At 36.4% G+C, this 18,729-nt stretch overlaps 1 protein-coding gene and 1 pseudogene across 2 annotated transcripts; one reads left to right on the top strand and one right to left on the bottom strand.

The window, feature by feature from the left end:
* Positions 1–1,799: 1,799 nt before the first annotated feature.
* On the bottom strand, positions 1,800–12,818 carry LOC110740691 (annotated as a pseudogene).
* Positions 12,819–13,567: 749 nt separating this feature from the next.
* Positions 13,568–18,082, top strand: TSHB (thyroid stimulating hormone subunit beta). 2 transcript variants are annotated; one of them, XM_003892446.3, is made up of 3 exons: positions 13,568–13,668; positions 17,158–17,320; positions 17,768–18,082. In XM_003892446.3, exons 1-3 carry the CDS (start codon positions 13,610–13,612, stop codon positions 18,020–18,022), a joined length of 477 nt encoding a protein of 158 aa, XP_003892495.1. In that variant the 5' UTR covers positions 13,568–13,609; the 3' UTR covers positions 18,023–18,082. The 2 variants fall into 2 exon arrangements, with proteins under 2 accessions (XP_003892495.1, XP_009214334.1); XM_009216070.2 differs by lacking the exon at positions 13,568–13,668 and adding an exon at positions 14,900–14,986 and having other exon boundaries at positions 17,768–18,068.
* The last annotated feature ends 647 nt before the right edge of the window (positions 18,083–18,729 follow it).

Here is an 18,729-nt window from a genome sequence, read left to right on the forward strand (position 1 = left end):
TGTCTTTCAGGTTCATTTAGTCCAAAGTCCAATTTAAGCCCAGTTTTTCTTTGTTGGTTTTGTGTCTCAGTGATCGGTCTAGTGCTATAAGTGGGGTAGTGACATCCCCTGGTATTATTGTATTGCAGTCTATGGCTTTATTTAGGTCTAGCATTATTTGTTTTATGAATCTTAGGGCTCTAATGTCGGATGCATGTGTATTGTGATCATTATATCCTCTCGTTGAATTGATCCCTTTAGCATATTATGACTTCTGTCTTTTTTTTTTTAAATTGTTGTTGGCTTAATGTCTGTTTTATCTGATGTAAGTATATCTACTCCTTCTTGCTTTTGGTTTCCGTTTGCATGGAATATGTTTTTCCACCCCTTTACCATCAATCTATAAGTGTCTTTTCCAGAAGGTGGGTTTCTTGTAAGTAGCATATAGTTGGTTCATGTTTTTTTATTCCTTCTGTTAATCTATATCTTTTAAGTGATTCATTTAATCCATTTATATTTAATGTTAACATTGATATGTGATTTTTCATTATTGTCATAATATTAATTGTTATCTAGTTGCTTTGTAGATTCTTTGTTTCTTTCCCCCACCACCTCCATCTGTGGTTTGGTGGAGTTCTATCATGCTGCCATTTATTTATTTCTCTTTCTCCTTTATGTGATTGTTTTATAAGACCTGTGAGTTTTATACTTCATGAATTTTTATGATGGTGAATAACAACCTTTTGTTTTCCATGTTTATAACTCCTTTGGACATTTCCTATAGGGCTGGCCAAGTACTGACAAATTCCCTTAGCATTTGCTTGTCTTGGAAAGAATTTATTTCCTTTTCATTTATGGAACTTATTCTGGCAGGACACAGAATTCATGATTGGTAGGTTTTTTTAAAGCACTTTGAAAATGAAATCTCTTCTGGCTTGTAAAGTTTCTGCTGAAATTTCCACTGTTAGTCTGACAAGGTTTTCTTTATAGGTGACTGGATGCTTTTCTCTTGCTGATTTTAGGATTTTTTTTTTCATGTTTACTTTAAACTGTCTGATGACAACACGTCATGATGAAGTCCTTCTTGCAGTGTATCTTCCTGGTGTTTACTGGGCCTCCTGTATCTAAATGTCTAATTCTCTTGCAAGACTAGGGAACTTTTTATGAATTATTTCCCTTAATCAGTTGTTAAAACTTTTTGCTTTTTATTCTCCCATACAAATCATTGGTATTCCCATGGACTCCATTGTATACCATGAATCTATATATTGGTATTCCATTGGAATACCAGTGATTTGTATGTTGGGAGACTTTACCTAGTCCCATACTTCTTGAAGACTTTGTTTATTCTTTTTTTATTCTTGCTTCTTTATTTTTGCTTGACTGGGTTAATTAAAAAAATCTGTCTTCAAGTATTGATGTTGTCTCTTCTGTGTATTCTAGTCTACTGTTGGAGGTTTCAACTGTATTTTGTTATTCCTTCAATATTTTTCAATTCCAGAAGTTCTATTTTTAAGATATTTATCTCCTTGGTAAATTTCTCATTCATATCCTGAACTGATTTTTCTTGTATTCGTTTTCAGATGTCTTCTGAATCTTACTGAAGTTATTTAAAATCAATATTTTGATTCTTTATCTGACATTTCAAATATTTCATTTTGGTTAGAATCCATTACTAGAGAGTTAGTGTGATTTTTGGGGGATGTGTGATAACACCCTACTTTTTCATACTTTTAATATTGTTATGCTGTTTCTTCTCATCTGAAGAAACAATCATTTCTTATATCTTATTTTTGCATTTACTTTTATTTGGATAGGACTTTTTTTTTTTTTTTTTTTTAAAGATCCGAAGTGATTTTACTTTTATTTCCTTCACTTTAAGCCAGTCTTGAAATTTCACTGTGATTTCTGGGGTCAGGGCAGCAGAAGGCGGTGTTAAGAATCATCAGGACTGTGACTCAGTTGGCCCATGGAGGTGCAGGCAGGGTGGACCCTCACTGGGGCAGCTAGAGGAGCACAGACTGCCTGCTGGCAGGTAAGTGATGTTCCAAGGGCATGAGAGCTGGTACATGATGTCCTCTGTGGCTTACAGCTTGTGCAGCTCAATCAAACCATCCCCTGTGGTGGTCAGTGAGTTGGCAGTCAGCTTGGCTGCTTTGGAGTTGCCCTCAGCAGAGATGATGGCTGCCTTTTTCTGCTGCTCAGCCTTTTTCCACCACAAATCTGGCCCTCTCTGCTTTCTGCTGAGTCACCTGTTTGGCTTTCACCACTTGTGTGAACTCCTTCCGGAAGCTCTGATATGCCAATGACATGTTGTCCAGGATGAGCCCAAAGGTGGCTGCTCACTCCTTAAGGTCATTGCTCACCTGCCTGGAGACCAGTTGTCTCTGTGTGATTCGTTCTCCAGCATCAAAGTGAGCCAACACTGACTTGAGGATCTCTATAGTGATGGATGGCAGCACATGCTCATCATAGTCCTTTCCAGTGCTGGTATAGATGTGAGGAAGGTGGCTAGCAAAAGGTCAGAAGAAGATGTGGAGTGTGATGTTGACATTCTGTAAATCTTTGCTACCTGTGATGACTGGCACATTACATAGTTGAGATGGCAGTCAAAGGTAATTGGTTTCTACACTCATGGGATGAAAAAGTGATTCCTTTCCCTACCACAATGTTCTGTACTCCATGGAATTGGTCAAAGACAATAACTCTGCACCCAGCATCCACATTATATAAGGCAGAGTTCGCCACATCTACTGCAACAGCTAACGGTGGGCCAAACTTGCTAATGAGCTCAAACACTTTGGCAGTCATGTTTCCTTGTGCTGGAGCTTCCCACACCTGCTTCCACTCTGACCTCCACAAGAATTCCCCAGCCACAGATGGAACTTTTTAATTTTTCCTTGAAGCTGTGACTATAAGGTATGTTGAGTAGGGCCATTTTGCTTTGCTTCTGAGTGTGTTCAGTGGCAAAGACTGGTTACAGATAACCTTAGTGTGGTAGGTTTCTCAAATGCCAGCTGTAGTAGTTGTGTACCAGTTGAGACCACAGGCTTATGGTCTCCTGAGAAGCTGGAGGCGTGGGGGCCACAGAAGCTTCTCTCATTCTCAATTGCTGTGCAGTTGTGTCAGCAGATTTTGTATTTGGTTGTGCTACTTGACCCCCAGGCCAGTAGGTGGCACTTGCAGGTAAGAGACGGCTATGGTGGCAGCAATTGGGTTTATCTTGATCTTTGTTTACCAGGAGAAGTTTTCCAGTGTCCCAGGCATTGGACTGGGCTGTGGGATGCTCAGTGGTTGGGATTCTAGGCTCAGCCTCAGTGGGAGTTGTGGGGGTGAAGCTGTTGGAGCTGGACTAGCCTAGCCTGCCCTCAGGCTTCCTAATTGTGGGTGCAAGTGTCTGCTCTGATGAGCCCAGGGGGCAGTTGCCAAATGCCTGGAGATGTTCCCAGGTAAGGAGTGAAAAACAGCCACTGCACGAAGTTCCTTGCATGGGAAGGGAGGGGTGGCACTAGCTCCCAGACTAGGTGAGTGGGTGTGGTACTCACTTATCTCTCACTCCTCAGATCCAGCTGTGCTCAATCCCTCGTTTTGACCAAGAGAGCAAGGTTGGGCACTCAGTAAAGTTGCATGCAGATTGCCTTTAGATTGCAAAGCTGTTCATGTCTGAAAATTTCACCACCTGTGCAAAACCACAGCTCTCCAGAAAATTTCCTCCTTCTCTGATCCCATGAAGAGGCAGAGCCCAGTTCCAGTGTCCATAATTGCAGCACACTCCAAACTTGCTCCTCAGTTCTGGCTATGGGAGCTCCTCCCTCACTCCAGACCCAGGACTCCAATCTCCAGTCCAAGACTCTCTAATGGTCATGGCAGGCACTGTTGCTAAGTAGCCCTATCCCACCAAGTTTGGGATGAGCCAGGATTGAGAATACTATCCTCCAACTGGGTCCCAGATTTGAGAAAATGCCTAGGACATTTCTCAGTGTCTTTTCTTCTCACAGTATCCAAGCCTTTCCCCCAGTTAGCTCCAGGGCTTGGGAGGGACAAGGTGCTTTTGGTACAGTTCCCCAGTGGAAAGGTAGAATGTAGACTGATATGCTTTGGGTCCGTGTGCCCCACCAAGTCTCATGTCGAATTCTAGTCCCCAGTGTTGGAGGTGGGGCCTGGGGGGATGTGGTTGGATCATGGGAGTGTATTTCTCATGAATGGTTTAGCGTTTTCCTTTCAGCACTGTTCTTGTGATAGTGAGTGAGTTCTCATAAGATCTAGTTGTTTAAAAGCGTGCAGCATCTCCCCTCTTACTCTGTCTTGCTCCTGCTCGTGCCATGTGAGACACTTTGCTCACCTTTTGATTTCTGCCATGATTGGAAGCTTCCTGAGGCCTCCCCTGAAGCAGAACCTGCTATACTTCCTGTATAGCCTGCAGAACCATGAACCAATTAAATCTCTTTTCTTTATAAATCACCCAGTCCCACATCTTTTTTACAGCAATGAGAGAATGGACTAACTCATAGAAAGACACCATCTCGGCTTCTCATGTACTGGGGCTTCACTCTCATTTCTCAGCCAGATGTTGCTGTGCAGACTGCCTGCCTACCTTTTTTTTCCTGAGATCTGAAGTGTCCTTTGCTTTTCTGTCGAATTCTCAGGTTCCTTCTTGAATAAAAGATCACAGTGTGAATCTCAAGACACTGTTTTGCTTCTTTCAAGTAGGTGAAGGATGCTAGAAAAGCATCTAATCTTCCATCATGGAAGAGAAAAGCAGAATAGTTTTTTAAATGTTTATTTTACTTGGGTTTTATTGAACTTCTAGGATTTGTGGCTTTATAGTCATAAAATTTGGAAATATTTTAGCCACATTTTTTCAAATATTTTTTTGTCCCCACTTTAATTCTCACCTTTTATTCTGGACTCCAATTACATGTATTTTATTCTGCTTGATATTATTCCACTAAGGCTTTTTAAAAAACTTTTTTCCCTGTGCTATTCATTTTAAGTAGTCTCTGAATTAGGTATTTGTTGCTGCTCAAAAAATTATTCTAAAACTTAATAGGTTAAACCAGTGATAAATATACATCAAATGATTTCTGTGGATCATGAATTTGGGTGTGACTTAGCTAATGGTTATGGCTTGGAGTGTCCCTCATCAAGTTGCAGTCAAGATATTGTCTCAGGATTGCAGTTATTTGAAGACTTAATAAGGGCTGAAGATCTACTTCCAAGATGGCTCACTTACATTGTTGACAAGTTGGTTCTGATTGTTGGCAGGAGGTCTCTGTCCTTTGCCATTTGGACTGCTCCATAGTTGCTGTCATTTGAGTGTTTTTGTGACCTGATAGCTGACTTCCCTCATAGCAAGTGATTCAACTGAGCAAGATGAAAGAGGAAATGTCTTTTATGACACCTTTAGGGCGTAACTTCAATTTTGCTCCAGTCTGAAGATCACACAGACATATCAAATCCAGGTATTACACAATGGGTGGGTATTACACAATGACAGAAGTACTAGGAATTGAAGATCATTGATACCATCTTGGAAGTTGGCTACCATGGTTTCTATTGTTCTGTCTTTAAGTGTACTGATATTTTCTTCTGAACTATCCAGTCTGTTTTTCAGTTCATTCAGTGACTTTTTTTTTCATTTTGGATACTGTATTTTTCATCTCTAGAAGTTCCATTTGGGTCTTTTATTATACTTTTTATTTCTCTTTTCCTCATGTTCATGTTTTCATTTAGATTCTTAAGCTTATTAAAAACGTTTGTAAAAACTCTCTTAAGGTTCTTGTCCCTGAATTTCATTATTTCTGCCATTTTGAGCCTGTTTCTATTTATTGATTTTCCTTCTGGTATGGGTCACATTTTTCACTTCTTTGCATGCCTAGTTATTTCTTATTGGATGCTAGACATTGTTAATTTTACATTTTAATAAATGAGTTATATTTTGTTGTATTTTTTAAAGGAATACTGAACTTCGTTCTGGCAGACATTCATGTTACTTGATTCGCTCAATCCTTTTGAAAGTTGCTTTTTATCTTTGTTCAGGAAGGTTCAGAGCAGCCTTAACTCTAGAGTTAATTTATCCTCACTTTTAAAGCATGACTTTTCTGAGGACTCTACCTAATTATATATTATAGTACCTCTCCACTCTGGCTTATGGAAGCACAAACTATTTTTAGATATAAGTAAGCTCTAGGAATTGTTCAGCCTCCTGATTTTCAGTGATCTTTCCTTGGCTTCATAGTTTCAACCCGATCATATACAAATAGGTCATCAGTCAAAGACTCAGTGAAAACCCCTTTCAGATCTCCAGATTTTCTTTCTAAGCAGCTCCCTCCTCTTCATTTCTCTGTCCTAAAAATTCTAGGCATTTCAGCCTCCCTGAACTTCTATATGTGTCTTCACAATTCCTCAAGAATATCATCTCTGTTTGGTTGCCCCTCTCTGTGCTGTAGCCTAGAAACTGCCTTCAGGTATCTAGGACAATCATAGGGGTTAACTTATTGGTTTCCTTTCTTTCAGTATCAGCCTTGTGGTTCCTATTATCAAAAGTCTATGAATAATTGTTTCATATATTTTGCCCTGTTTTCGAACTGTTTTTAGTAGAAGAGAAATTCTTATACCAGTTTATCCTTGATGGGTGAGAGCAGAAATATGTGGGGCTTTGGGGAGAAGCTGAATAGTCTGGGCACTGACAAATGAGAACAGTTGTTGGTAGTGCTGGAGTAGAAACTGGGAGGCCTCCTCTTGTGCCAGGCAGGGAAGAGCTTTTCCCTACTCCTGACTTCCTTGAAATCAAAATGTCTTTACCTAAACACATTTTGGTCTTCTCCTTATTCTTTTACTTACTTTACCTATGGGGAGGTTCACCAAACCTGGTTCATGTTTTGGGCTAGAATAGCTGGCTTAGTCTTGTTCTCCTGCCTTATTTTGGGAGTAAGCCCAGGGGGCGATATGCTGGTATAAGAATGAGGCATGTAACTCAGTCCCTGGGATTCAGGGTGCTCACTGAGTTTGGAGTTCCTGTGGAACATCTAATTGGAGATGAAGACAACTCCTACAAGATAGGGAGTTGGATACATGGGTCTGGGGCTCAACTGGACTGCTATTTTATAGCTGTGTGAAGAAGATGACTGGTAAGAAGGGATTTCTTGAGGGCAGTGTCTGGAATGAGGTGGAAATATCATAGATTTGTTGAACAAATGAATTAATGAGTCCATGAATAGCCATTGTTCCCAATAGAAGATAATTTTAAACACTAGGAAAACTCATACATATGTAATGAGACACGTTAACTACATTATGGATTTATTATTCTGTGACTACCACTGATTAATTTGCTAACTAAATTTTTGATTGATTTTTGCATATAATAATACTGTGAACTTCTTTAGAAACAAAAAGTGTGCTAAAAAAGATAAGAAAAGTTAAAAATTTTTGGGTGAGATTAACAGCATATTGTTCATTAGTTGCTGAGAAGTGGCTACACCTATTATTGTGAGTACGGTTAATACTGCTCACATTATTCAGCCAGAGAAATAATATCTAATTACCAGGGGTTATATAAAGTAACATAAGTAGAAAGAAAGATATTATACTAAGGGACAGAGAAACTAGTTTTGACATATGGGTAAGGAAAATTAGATACCAATCTGACTTTTTAACACTACAAATTTTATTACAGAAGACATTAGCAATTTCTATTAACATTTATAGATGACCTTAATTTAAAAAAATGTTTTGAAATAGAAAAGAACTTGCATACATTCATGTAAATCTGCTGTACAAGGGGCTTTAATCTGTTACCAAAAGAGAGAAGCAAATTGACATAATTTTTATACATATTAAATCAATTTTGTCTTCTCACTTGAGAGCTTTAAAATAATAAAATGATCAATATGCAAATAGGGTGAACTCTATTTGCTACCAATTATCTGTATTAAGGAAAAAAGCATTGAAAGGAATTAAGTAAACAAACAGGTTTTGTTTCATGTTGCAGGCCATTTTAATATGATTCTTACTGATAACTCAGACTTAAGATGACTAAACCGATTTTTTTAAAAGTGTCTATATTGACCAGGATTTTAGAATTGTATGGATATAGAGAATAGTAGGAGCTAGAAAAGTACCCAATCTTTGGGGTAAAGGATAATGTCAGTAAATCTGATTCATATTTTAATGCCACTTCTCTGTTTGGCTAACTAAAGAGTGTGAGTGTTTGCTTTTCTTTGAAAATGAGTTAAAATTTTAATGCAACGAAAACAATGTCAAGAAACTTGGATGTTAGCCTGACTGTGCCTGTAACTATCTATAGAACATCAGAGCATTAAGTAACCTCTCCATGGATGCAAAATGTCAGAATAGGATCTATGTTTCCATTTATTTATGTAATCAGTATTTACTGAGTACCTAATATATAGCAGAGGCTGGTTTGGATTCTGAAGATATGGTGATGAGCAAGACAAATAAAGCTTCCATTTAAATTGCTTACAGTCTAGTTGGAAAGGGAGAGACAGAGAATAAGTATATAAACAAATATAGTATCAGAAAACGCTGAGTGCAATGAAGAAAATATGAGATAACAGGATAAAAAGTGACAGTGGCAGTAGGCTGCATTAGACTTGGTGGTCAAGGAAGGGTTTTCTAAAGAAGTAATTTTTAAGCTGAGATGATAAGGAGAAAGCCATTCAAAGACTTGTCGAAAGGTTGCTCCATAATAAACAAATAGCAAATGTAAAAGCACTGTTCCAAGAACAAGTTTGGAATGTTCGAAGAGACATAATAAATAAAAGGTGGAGGGAGGTGGGTATGACATGAAGTTAGACAAATAGGCACAGATCATTTCCACCTACCATATTTTTTTATCAGTTTTATTGAGGTATAATTGACATACAATAAATTGCATATATTAGTTTCCTAGGACTGCCATAACACAGTACCATAAACTGAGTGGTTTAAAACAACAGAGATTTATCTTCTCACAGCTCTAGAGGCCAGAAGTCCAAGATCAAGGTGTCTGCAGGGCCATGTTCCCTCTGAAGCTGCTGAGCTAGGATGTATTCCAGGCCTCTATTGTAGCTTCTGGTAGTCCTTGGTTTGAGGCAACATAATTTCATTCTCCACATGGCATTCTCCTTGTTCATGTGTCTGCGTCCAAATTTCCTCTTTTTGTAAGGGGATATATCCAATCATATTGGCTAGTGGCCTACTTTACTCCAGTGTTATTTCATATTAATTAATTTCATTTGTAATGAACTTATTTCCAAATAAGGTCACATTCTGATATACTACAGGTTAGAACTTCAACATTTGAAATTTGGGGGTACATAATTCAACCCCTAACCCTGCATATATTTTGGTAGGTTTTAACATATGTGTATCCTGTAAAACCATCATCACAATCAAGATAATGAACATATTTTTCACTTCCTAAATGTTTCCTCTGCCCCTTGGAAATCCTCTTTCTTCCCCTTCCTTGTCTTTCCTCATCCCCAGGCAATCATTAATCTGCTTTCTGTCTTACATTAATTTGTATTTTCTGGTATTTTATATAAACAGAATTATATGGCATGTACTCTGTTTTGGTCTATGTTAATAATATTAAGATTATAACATAATTATTGATATTAATGTCACTGCTATGTCGGTAGTTTATTCCTATTTATTGCTGGCAAATATTCTATTGCATATGTGTGACATATTTGTTTATCACCTGTGGAGGGACATTCAGTTTGTTTCCAGTTTGGGACTATTAAAAATAAAGATGCTATAAATGTTTGTGTACAAGTTCATGGATGGATATATCCTATTATTTCTCTTAGATAAATACTTAGGAGTGGAATGGTTAGGTCATATTGTAGGTGTATGTTTAACTTTTTGAGAGACTTATGAACTGACAAACTTGTACCATTTTATGTTTCCATCAAACATTGTATGCAAATTTCAGTTGCTCCACATCCTTGCTAACCCTTGGTATTTCCAATTTTTAAATTTTAGGCAGCCCAAGAAGTGTGTAGTGCTATGTCATTGAGGTCTTAATTTGCTTATCTCTGAGACTAATGATGAAAATTTTTCATCTGTTTAGTTCCCATCTATATAATTTTGTGAAATGTCTATTCAAACATTTGCTTATTTAAAAAATTGGATAATTTTTTCTTACAATTGAGTATAGCAAGTTCTTCATATATTCTGTATACAAGTTCTTTATCTTATGTATAATTTGCAAGTTTCTTTTCTTTCAGTTTGTGATATGTCTTTGTTGTTTTAACAATGCCTTTTGAAGAGAGAAGTTCTTAATTCTGACAGAGTCCAATTTATTGTTTTTGAAAATGGATCATGCTGTTGGTGTTATATCTAAGAAAGTTTTGCCTAATTCAAGTTTTGCCTAACAGACGTTTTATTCCGTGCTTTCTTCTAGAAGTTTTAGAATTTTAGTTTTTATATTTCATGTTAACATTTGTATATAATGCAAGCTATGTATTGAAGTTATTTATTTATTTTAAAAAAGTATTTATTTTTATATATGGATAACGAATTGTTCCAGCACCATTTGTTGAAAATACTATTTATTCTCTACATGATTTCATTTTCACCTTTCTTGAAAGTCATTTGACCACATGTGTGCAGGTTTATTACTGGACCATATTTTGTTCCAATGATCTGTCTTACCACCACTTTCTTAATTACCATAGTTTTACAATCTTGAAATCAGCGATTCAATAAGATTTTCTACATTGATGGTCATGTTACGTGTGAATAAAATTTTACTCCTTCCTTTCCCATCTGAATGTCTTTTTTCCTTTGGCTTATTGCATTAACATTGCACATACAGTATAGTGTTTAATAGAAGATGCAAAAGCAGACATTTTTGCCTTTTTCCTGATCTTAGAGGAAAAGTATTTTGTCTTTCAATATTAAGTATGATATTAATCATAAATTTTTGCTGATGCCTTTTATTAAGTTAGGAAGTTTTCTTCTATTCCAAGTTTCCTGAAAATTTTTTCAGGAATGTATGTTGGATTTTGTCAAATGCTTTTGTGTATGTGGTTGTGTGTGTGTGTATGTGTGTGTGTGTTTCCATTGAGATCATTGTAAGCCTTTTATTTTTTAGTCTGTTAGTATGGTGAATTTTCTTAATTGAATGCAAACTAAACTTGCATTCCTGAAATAAATTCCACTTTGACCATGACGTATTATTCTTTTTATGTATTGCTTATTTTGTTTTGCTAAATTTTGTGAATAATTTTTGTATCTATGTTCATTTCATGAGGGTTATTAGTTTGTGGTTTTCGTTTTTGATAATGTCTTTCTTGTGAACTCTGTCTGCCTTGGGGATCCATGGACTCCCAGGTCTATCTCTTCAATTTGGTGATGCTTCTGGCCTCTGCCTTGGTAACCTTTCCTGCCCTATGGCTCAGAAACTTTCTCCAGGCAGTTTCTTCCTGTTTGTTTCCTATGTCTCTCAGATCACGTACTTTTGTTTCCTGATGTCCAATATGTATAGAGACATTATTTTATATATTTTGTACTGTTTTATAATTATTTTGGGTGAGAAAGTAAACCTGGATCAGAAGCACAAATTCAACATGCCTGGATTCTTTTAACAGTATGAGATCATATACATTAAGGCCTCTTTAGCAAGAAAATCACTACCCAAATGCATGATATTTATTATAGTTCTTCTAGTAACAGGCCAAGTGTTTTTATAGTTGCCCATTACATATGTACACACACACATACATATATATATCTCCCAGGGATAGGTATATAAATCCACTAGAAAATGAGCTCCTGAATCAATGCTTTATATACAAAGGAGGCACTCATTCCATTAGAAACACATATCTAATATTCTTCCATTTATCATACTCTTGTGTTAGCATCTTGTCTGAAATTAGATTGGCACCCTCATTTCCAGTTTCCCTGTTTTCAAAATTATCTTATTACATAGTAGCTCACATTCCCAAGACTTTGGAGCCCCTGGCATGGCCATTTCTCGGTATATATCTGTTAAAGGAAATATGGCCTGAGGATACCTCTGTGTTGTGAGTTCCTACATAATGAACTGCAACCTAACTTAGTATGTAAACTAACTGAAAGCCTAACTTAGGAGTATACTTTGGTAACAAACAGCTGAGTTTCAGCTCATCACAGCAGCTGAGCTTCAATCAATTATAGGCAGCCAGCTGATCAGACTTTGTCCAAGTAAGGCAAGTGCTGATCTATAATGAAATCAAGCTGTTTCAGTACCTCATTTCTACTTTCTGTTCATAAATGCTGTCTGCCCACATTGAGGAGCAGAGTTCTGTGAATCTCTTCTGATTCTGAGGGCTGCCTGATTCAACAATCGTTCTTTGCTCAATTAAACTGACAAAAACAAGCAATGGGGAAAGGATTCCCTATTCAACAAATGGTGCTGAGATAACTGGCTAGCCATATGCAGAAGATTGAAACTGGATCCCTTCCCTACACTGTATAGAAAAATCAACTCAACATGGATTAAAGCCTTAAATGTAAAACCTAAAACTAAAAACTCTGGAGGATAACCTCGGAAATATCATTCCAGATGTAGGACCAGGCAAAGATTTCATGACAAAGATGACAAATGCAACTTCAACAAAAACAAAAATTGACCTTTTTTTTAAACTAAAGAGCTTTAACTAAAGAGCTTCTGCATTATGGCCCAGAAACTTTCTCCAGTCTGTTTCTCCCTGTCTGCTTCCCATCTCTCTAGGATCCTGTACTTTTGTTACCTGGTATAACAGCAAAAGAAACTATCAACAGAATAAACACACAACCTATAGAATGGGAGAAAATATTTGCAAACTATGCATCTGACAAAGGTCTAATACCCAGAATCCATAAGAAGCTTAAACAAATTTATAAGCAAAAACTGAAGAACCCTGTTAAAAAGTGGGCAAAAGACATAAACAGACACTTTTCAAAAGAAGATATATACATGGCCAATAAGCATATGAAAAAATGCTCAACACCAAAAATTGTTAGAGAAGTGATATTACCTTTTCATAGAAACTAAAGCGGTTAAGCATGCCAATGTCATATAGCAAGCAAATGGCAGGGCCAAAATTTTATCTCAGGTCAGCTTGACATCCTGTCAGATGTGGCCATGTTCCTCAGACAGTCATTCTTTCGCACGTGTAAATTTTACTTAATATCTTAAAATCTCCCCCAAAATATTTTGAACTACACATTTTGTTCTAAACAAAATTTTTAGATGAGGAATAATTTTATATATCTTTACATGAACATTTAGGTAAAACTTGAAGCACTCAAGCCCCAAATAAATTTTTATTCCCAAGACTTACTTAGATGATGTTAGAGTGTTTTTTGAATTTGGCTTTTCCCATTCTGTATCTATCTTTTATTAATATTAATAAATAAATATTAATAAAGAATAAATTTAAAAGGTAATTTATTTTGAAACAGGAGAGAGGAAAATGCATGCTTCAATAATGTCAGCTTCCAGGGAAAGATATGGTGAGCTTGTTTGTCTAAATACATTTTATTTGGAGTTCAGTATGAATTTTCAATAGATGCTTTTCAGATAAAAAAGCAGTAAATCAAATGCAATTATATAAACAGGAAGATCAGAGGGGATTATCCTGAAGGGTATAAAATGAACCAAGAGCTTTTAGTTTGGGTCATCACAGCATCTGCTCACCAATGCAAAGTAAGGTAGGTGTCTATAGTAAGAAGGCTCTGTGAAATGAAATGTTCTTAAGCTATTTTTTTTCATTTTCACCATTTTACCATTTTTTAGAAAGTGGAAAATGCTAAAAGATAATTTGCTTCAATAGGCTCTAATATTTTAAATTATTGCTCCAAATTGTTTAGCAGTAGATGAAGGTGAGTGAACTACATACATAAGAATAAGGAAAAAATTCATTGACTTAAAGAAAGAGAAGCAACTGGTTAGTTCCCTAATGAAGGATATTTGATATTCATGGCTTTCTTCTGTTTTCATTTTGATTTAAATATTGTTGTCAATTTAATGATCTGTGTATTAAATCCTCTCAATTCCTGTACTAATGGTCATCTTTTATGAAAATATGCTTCTGGAAATGTTAGAGCAAATTCATTTTTGAGTACCTGCAGGGGTAATGTGCTCTGTATTATAAGTTCTTTTTAGTTATTTAACAGTTAAACCACCTTTGATAGTGTTCAACACACACACACCTGCTGTATAGCACATTTTGCTTTCTAGAAAAATATGCTGCTTTAATGAAGTTCCAGGATTATTCATAGGATGGGCAATTAGTTCTTTTCATAGTAAGGGATTTGGAGTGTAAAAATTAATGAAGGAAATTGGCAGAGCAGAGAGGAAAGTGTTTATTAAGAATGAAGCATTGGGAGCAAAAATAGGAGGAAAAAAGAGAGGAAAGGGGCAAAGGAAAGAACATATCTTGAAATAAGAAAATATGTTGAAAGTAGGCACATATATGGTCATGCATCTGAAGAAGGCATCTCATTATTTAGGCCCTGCCTGAAACCATGCCTTCTATGTTTAGGTACCCAACAAATTATTTATGATGATTTCAGATGATTAAGTGGCAAAGATGAGAACCCAGATGACGATGAAGAAGAAATTGTGGCGTATCACAGAGGAAGGGATTAACTAACGCTGATTTGTACAGTGTTATATAGCTATACGATCTTTCTTATATAGAGTGCCAAGTGTTTCACGTGTATTGTTTTATTCTTTTTATGACTTTAGGAAGGGACATATGGAAAAATGAAGGCACAAAGACATTAAATTACTCAGTTGCACACAACTGCAATTAAATCCTGAAGTAGAATTTAGATCACTAACTCTTAATCAATCAATCAGATCTGACACTAATTTATTATATAGAATTACAGACTATTTGTGCTGCGAAGATTTTCATGATCATCTTCTGGTTCTAAGCCTTCCTTTTATAGATGAGAAAGTTGAGGCCCAGAAAGATTCTGTGGGTGAAGTTTTACTATTTGCAATAAAGAAGTAAAGGAAAAGGTACAGTTCTTGCTTTCTTTATGCCCACAAAGTTGTACAGCTACTGTGGCTGGTAATTCAGCACTTTCATTTTCTACTTTTGTTACTTTAGAGTTCTACGTTTATAGGAGAAACTTAAAAAAATATAGAGTATCCATAGAAAGTATGACAATAACAGGAAAACCAAAACAAATTTTCATCCTACATTTTAAAAAGGGTCGGGTGTACTTGTCACTTTCTGTTTTGCAGATGGGGAAATAACACCCAAACAGATTATACATTTTAGTCAAGTTCTCATAGATTTATGGAAGAATTCTGTTTCTTAATTTTTAGACCAATATTTTCATCACCAGGTCACCACATCGATTTTATACAGAATCATAGAGCTAAAAGGTAAAATATGTGAAGTTAATTGTTTCCTATAGAAAAAACTCAGTAGCTGGCTGTCTAAACAAGCCAGAACGATAATGACCATGATGGGTAAGCATTTTACATAATTTAGTAGTTAGTAATGTTAAGCTCCTACAGAGGATCCTCAAGGTCTGTATCTCTAAAATACTGGGACCAACTCTGGACCATAGAGGGAGCTGACATTTGAGAAGCGCTTGAGGAAGCCAGGTTCCATGAGTAAGGAATTTGTATGCTTTTTGCTCCTTAACTCAAATACCAAAAAAAAAACCCTCCATAGAATGTTTGAATATGCAACATTTCATTTAAAAGAATTTGTGAGAAAAAGCCCTGTTATTTTAACCTTTAAAAGTTAAGTCTTCCTAAAATGGGTTACTTTCTTTTGTAATAAGAAATATAGTAAACATAAATCTTTGATAATTGTAGGTCTTAAAGTCATAATCTGGACTCTTTCAGAGCACTAGAACAATCTGTATTTTTATTATTTGTGTTCATATTAGCTCCTCCACTGGACAGTCACCCCTTTAGGTAAAGGACCGTATCTTTTCCATTTGTGTCTGTCAGTGCCTGGTTCAGACGCCCAATATATGTTTATCTAATGTATCTGCAATTCTCATTCTAGGAATAGAAGGTTGATTGAAATGACCACTAATCTCTGGAATCTGGCATTTAAAATAAATCCCTGGTAACCTGTGTAATGTGGTTTTCATGGTTTCTTATAAGTTGATTGAAAAAAAAATCCTGGTTAACTGAGGCTGAACCTATGAGGTTTCAGTTAACGTAGGTTTTAGTGTATATAGCTTAAAGATGCTGTTTAGGTATAACTGACAGATTTGGGGAAATCTTGGTACTTCTGATTATTGAACAAAATATTTTGTAAATTATAATTTATTTAATAGAACAAGCAAACAAGTTTATGTTCATAGACAACAATAATACTCCATTAAGGTATATATTTTCTCTACTGACAATGATACTTGAGAATGAAAAAAATCCAGACACATCTAGCTAGCTGTACAATATTTGTAAGATTAAAAAAAACTTCTTAAATCTTCAAGGTGATCAACTTACATCCAAAAGTCTGAAATTTAATTACCCTTCCTCAGTAGTAGAACTAAAATAATTATGTCATAACATTATCCAGAGGTATAATGATATCAATATCATATCAATGTCATATTGATATGATATATCCAATATATCATATATATAACTATATCCGATCAATACATATTGATAATGACATCCAATTGATATTGAACAAGTTCTTCATCACGCAAGCTCTATTGAGATGCATGTTCTGTTTCTGCCTGAGGCACTGTGGATCCTCTATTTTCTTCCATGCATCCAAAAATTATTTAATATTCCTGGCTAACCCATAATGGAGCTGTCATCCTTGATTGTATTCTTCTAATTGTGTCGATCTTTTTTTTTCTTTTTTGCCTGTTAATCTTTTTGAGAACAAATTACATACCTCTTTCTGTGTAAAATAATCTTTTATTTGTTCCAACTGTACATATTTCAACCTTAAAGGGATATCCTAAGGGTTTGGAAGTGGGATCAGGGGGTTCCTAGATTTCTGAGTTAGCCCCTTAACGCCAGTAGTAATTTTAGCTGACCTTTTTTGGACTTTATCTTTCTGGCGTCTTCCTTGACCAAATGGTAGAATTATAAGCATGATTATATGCATTGGGATGGTATTGAGGTTTGGTTATACTTTTTCTTGGCTTATTTGTCCTTTCTGATTTTAACCAATAGGTTCTTTAATTTTGTCTTTGATTTAGCATGACGGCTGTCTTTCTGATGTCCATGCTTTTTGGCCTTGCATGTGGACAAGCGATGTCTTTTTGTATTCCAACTGAGTATACAATGCACATCGAAAGGAGAGAGTGTGCTTATTGCCTAACCATCAACACCACCATCTGTGCTGGATATTGTATGACACGGGTATGTAGTTCATGTTACTTCTTTTGGCTGTAAATTATATAAGCCTTTAAGAAGTCCGTTCCTATATAGAAAGGAAATGAAATAAATCACAGCCTCGTTTCCCAAATCTAACGGTTATTGACTCCTTAGAAGCAGAGTACACAGGTTACAATATTACGTGAATCTACTCAGCACAATGGATGCAGATAATTTTATAACAGTTTTATGTCCCAGATTTACTTAAACCTTATCTTGTTCCCATGATCAATGATAAAAGAGAGGAGGGTGTCACTTTTATCTCTGTAGAATTCAGCGTGGTTAAGTTGGTATTGGAGAATGGGGCTAAAGAATTCTTTCCCAGTTGTATTTGTGATGAAGGAATATAAGTGAATTTATTTTTATGTTTCTATTTCTATATGTTTCCTAAAGTCCTGTCACATTATGTTCTGTTTTCTGTTCTTTCCTCAGGATATCAATGGCAAACTGTTTCTTCCCAAATATGCTCTGTCCCAGGATGTTTGCACATATAGAGACTTCATCTACAGGACTGTAGAAATACCAGGATGCCCACTCCATGTTGCTCCCTATTTTTCCTATCCTGTTGCTTTAAGCTGTAAGTGTGGCAAGTGCAATACTGACTATAGCGACTGTATACATGAGGCCATCAAGACAAACTACTGTACCAAACCTCAGAAGTCTTATCTGGTAGGATTTTCTGTCTAATAGTGATACAATTTGCAATTTGGTTAAATGTGCTTGCCTGAAATAAAGCTAACAAAAATATTATGTTTCACAATATCTTATGTTCATTTTGAGAATTATTTAATCCATACCCATACCTACACAGGCGTTAGAGAGCTTAAGCGGTTTTAGAAGAAAAGTTCAATGAGTGGGACTTCTGGGTTCAGTCGAAGGATGGTTTTCACGTGAAAGAGCAGAGTGGAGGTAAAATGGAGAACAGGGATATGAAATGCCAAAAAACTCGCCTTGAGCAGTCTCTCCTAACAGAGGGCCAGGAGGTTTCTGTGATATAGAATGTGAATGTGGGATGACTACAGAGTTATGAAGAGTAATGTGATCAAAAGCTGAAGGAACACATGGTGTCAGAATACTGGAGACATCTACTTCAAAAGGCTAGAAGCAGGGCTGGCATGGAGGTGGGGAGTAAGGAGCATGTGGAATCTACAATGTAGTGCTTTATTCCTGGTCATTCAAATGCACTGGATAAATTTTTTTTTTTTTTTGGAGTAGGGGAGATGGAATCTTACTCTGTTGCCCAGGCTGGAGTGCAGTGGTGCGATCTCGGCTCACTGCAAGCTCCGCCTCCTGGGTTCACGCCATTCTCCTGCCTCAGCCTCCCGAGTAGCTGGGACTATAGGTGCCCACCACCATGCTCGGCTAAGTTTTTTGTATTTTTAGTAGAGATGGTG

Source organism: Papio anubis, chromosome 1 (genome assembly GCF_008728515.1).
Source record: "Papio anubis isolate 15944 chromosome 1, Panubis1.0, whole genome shotgun sequence".
NCBI lineage: Eukaryota > Metazoa > Chordata > Mammalia > Primates > Cercopithecidae > Papio > Papio anubis.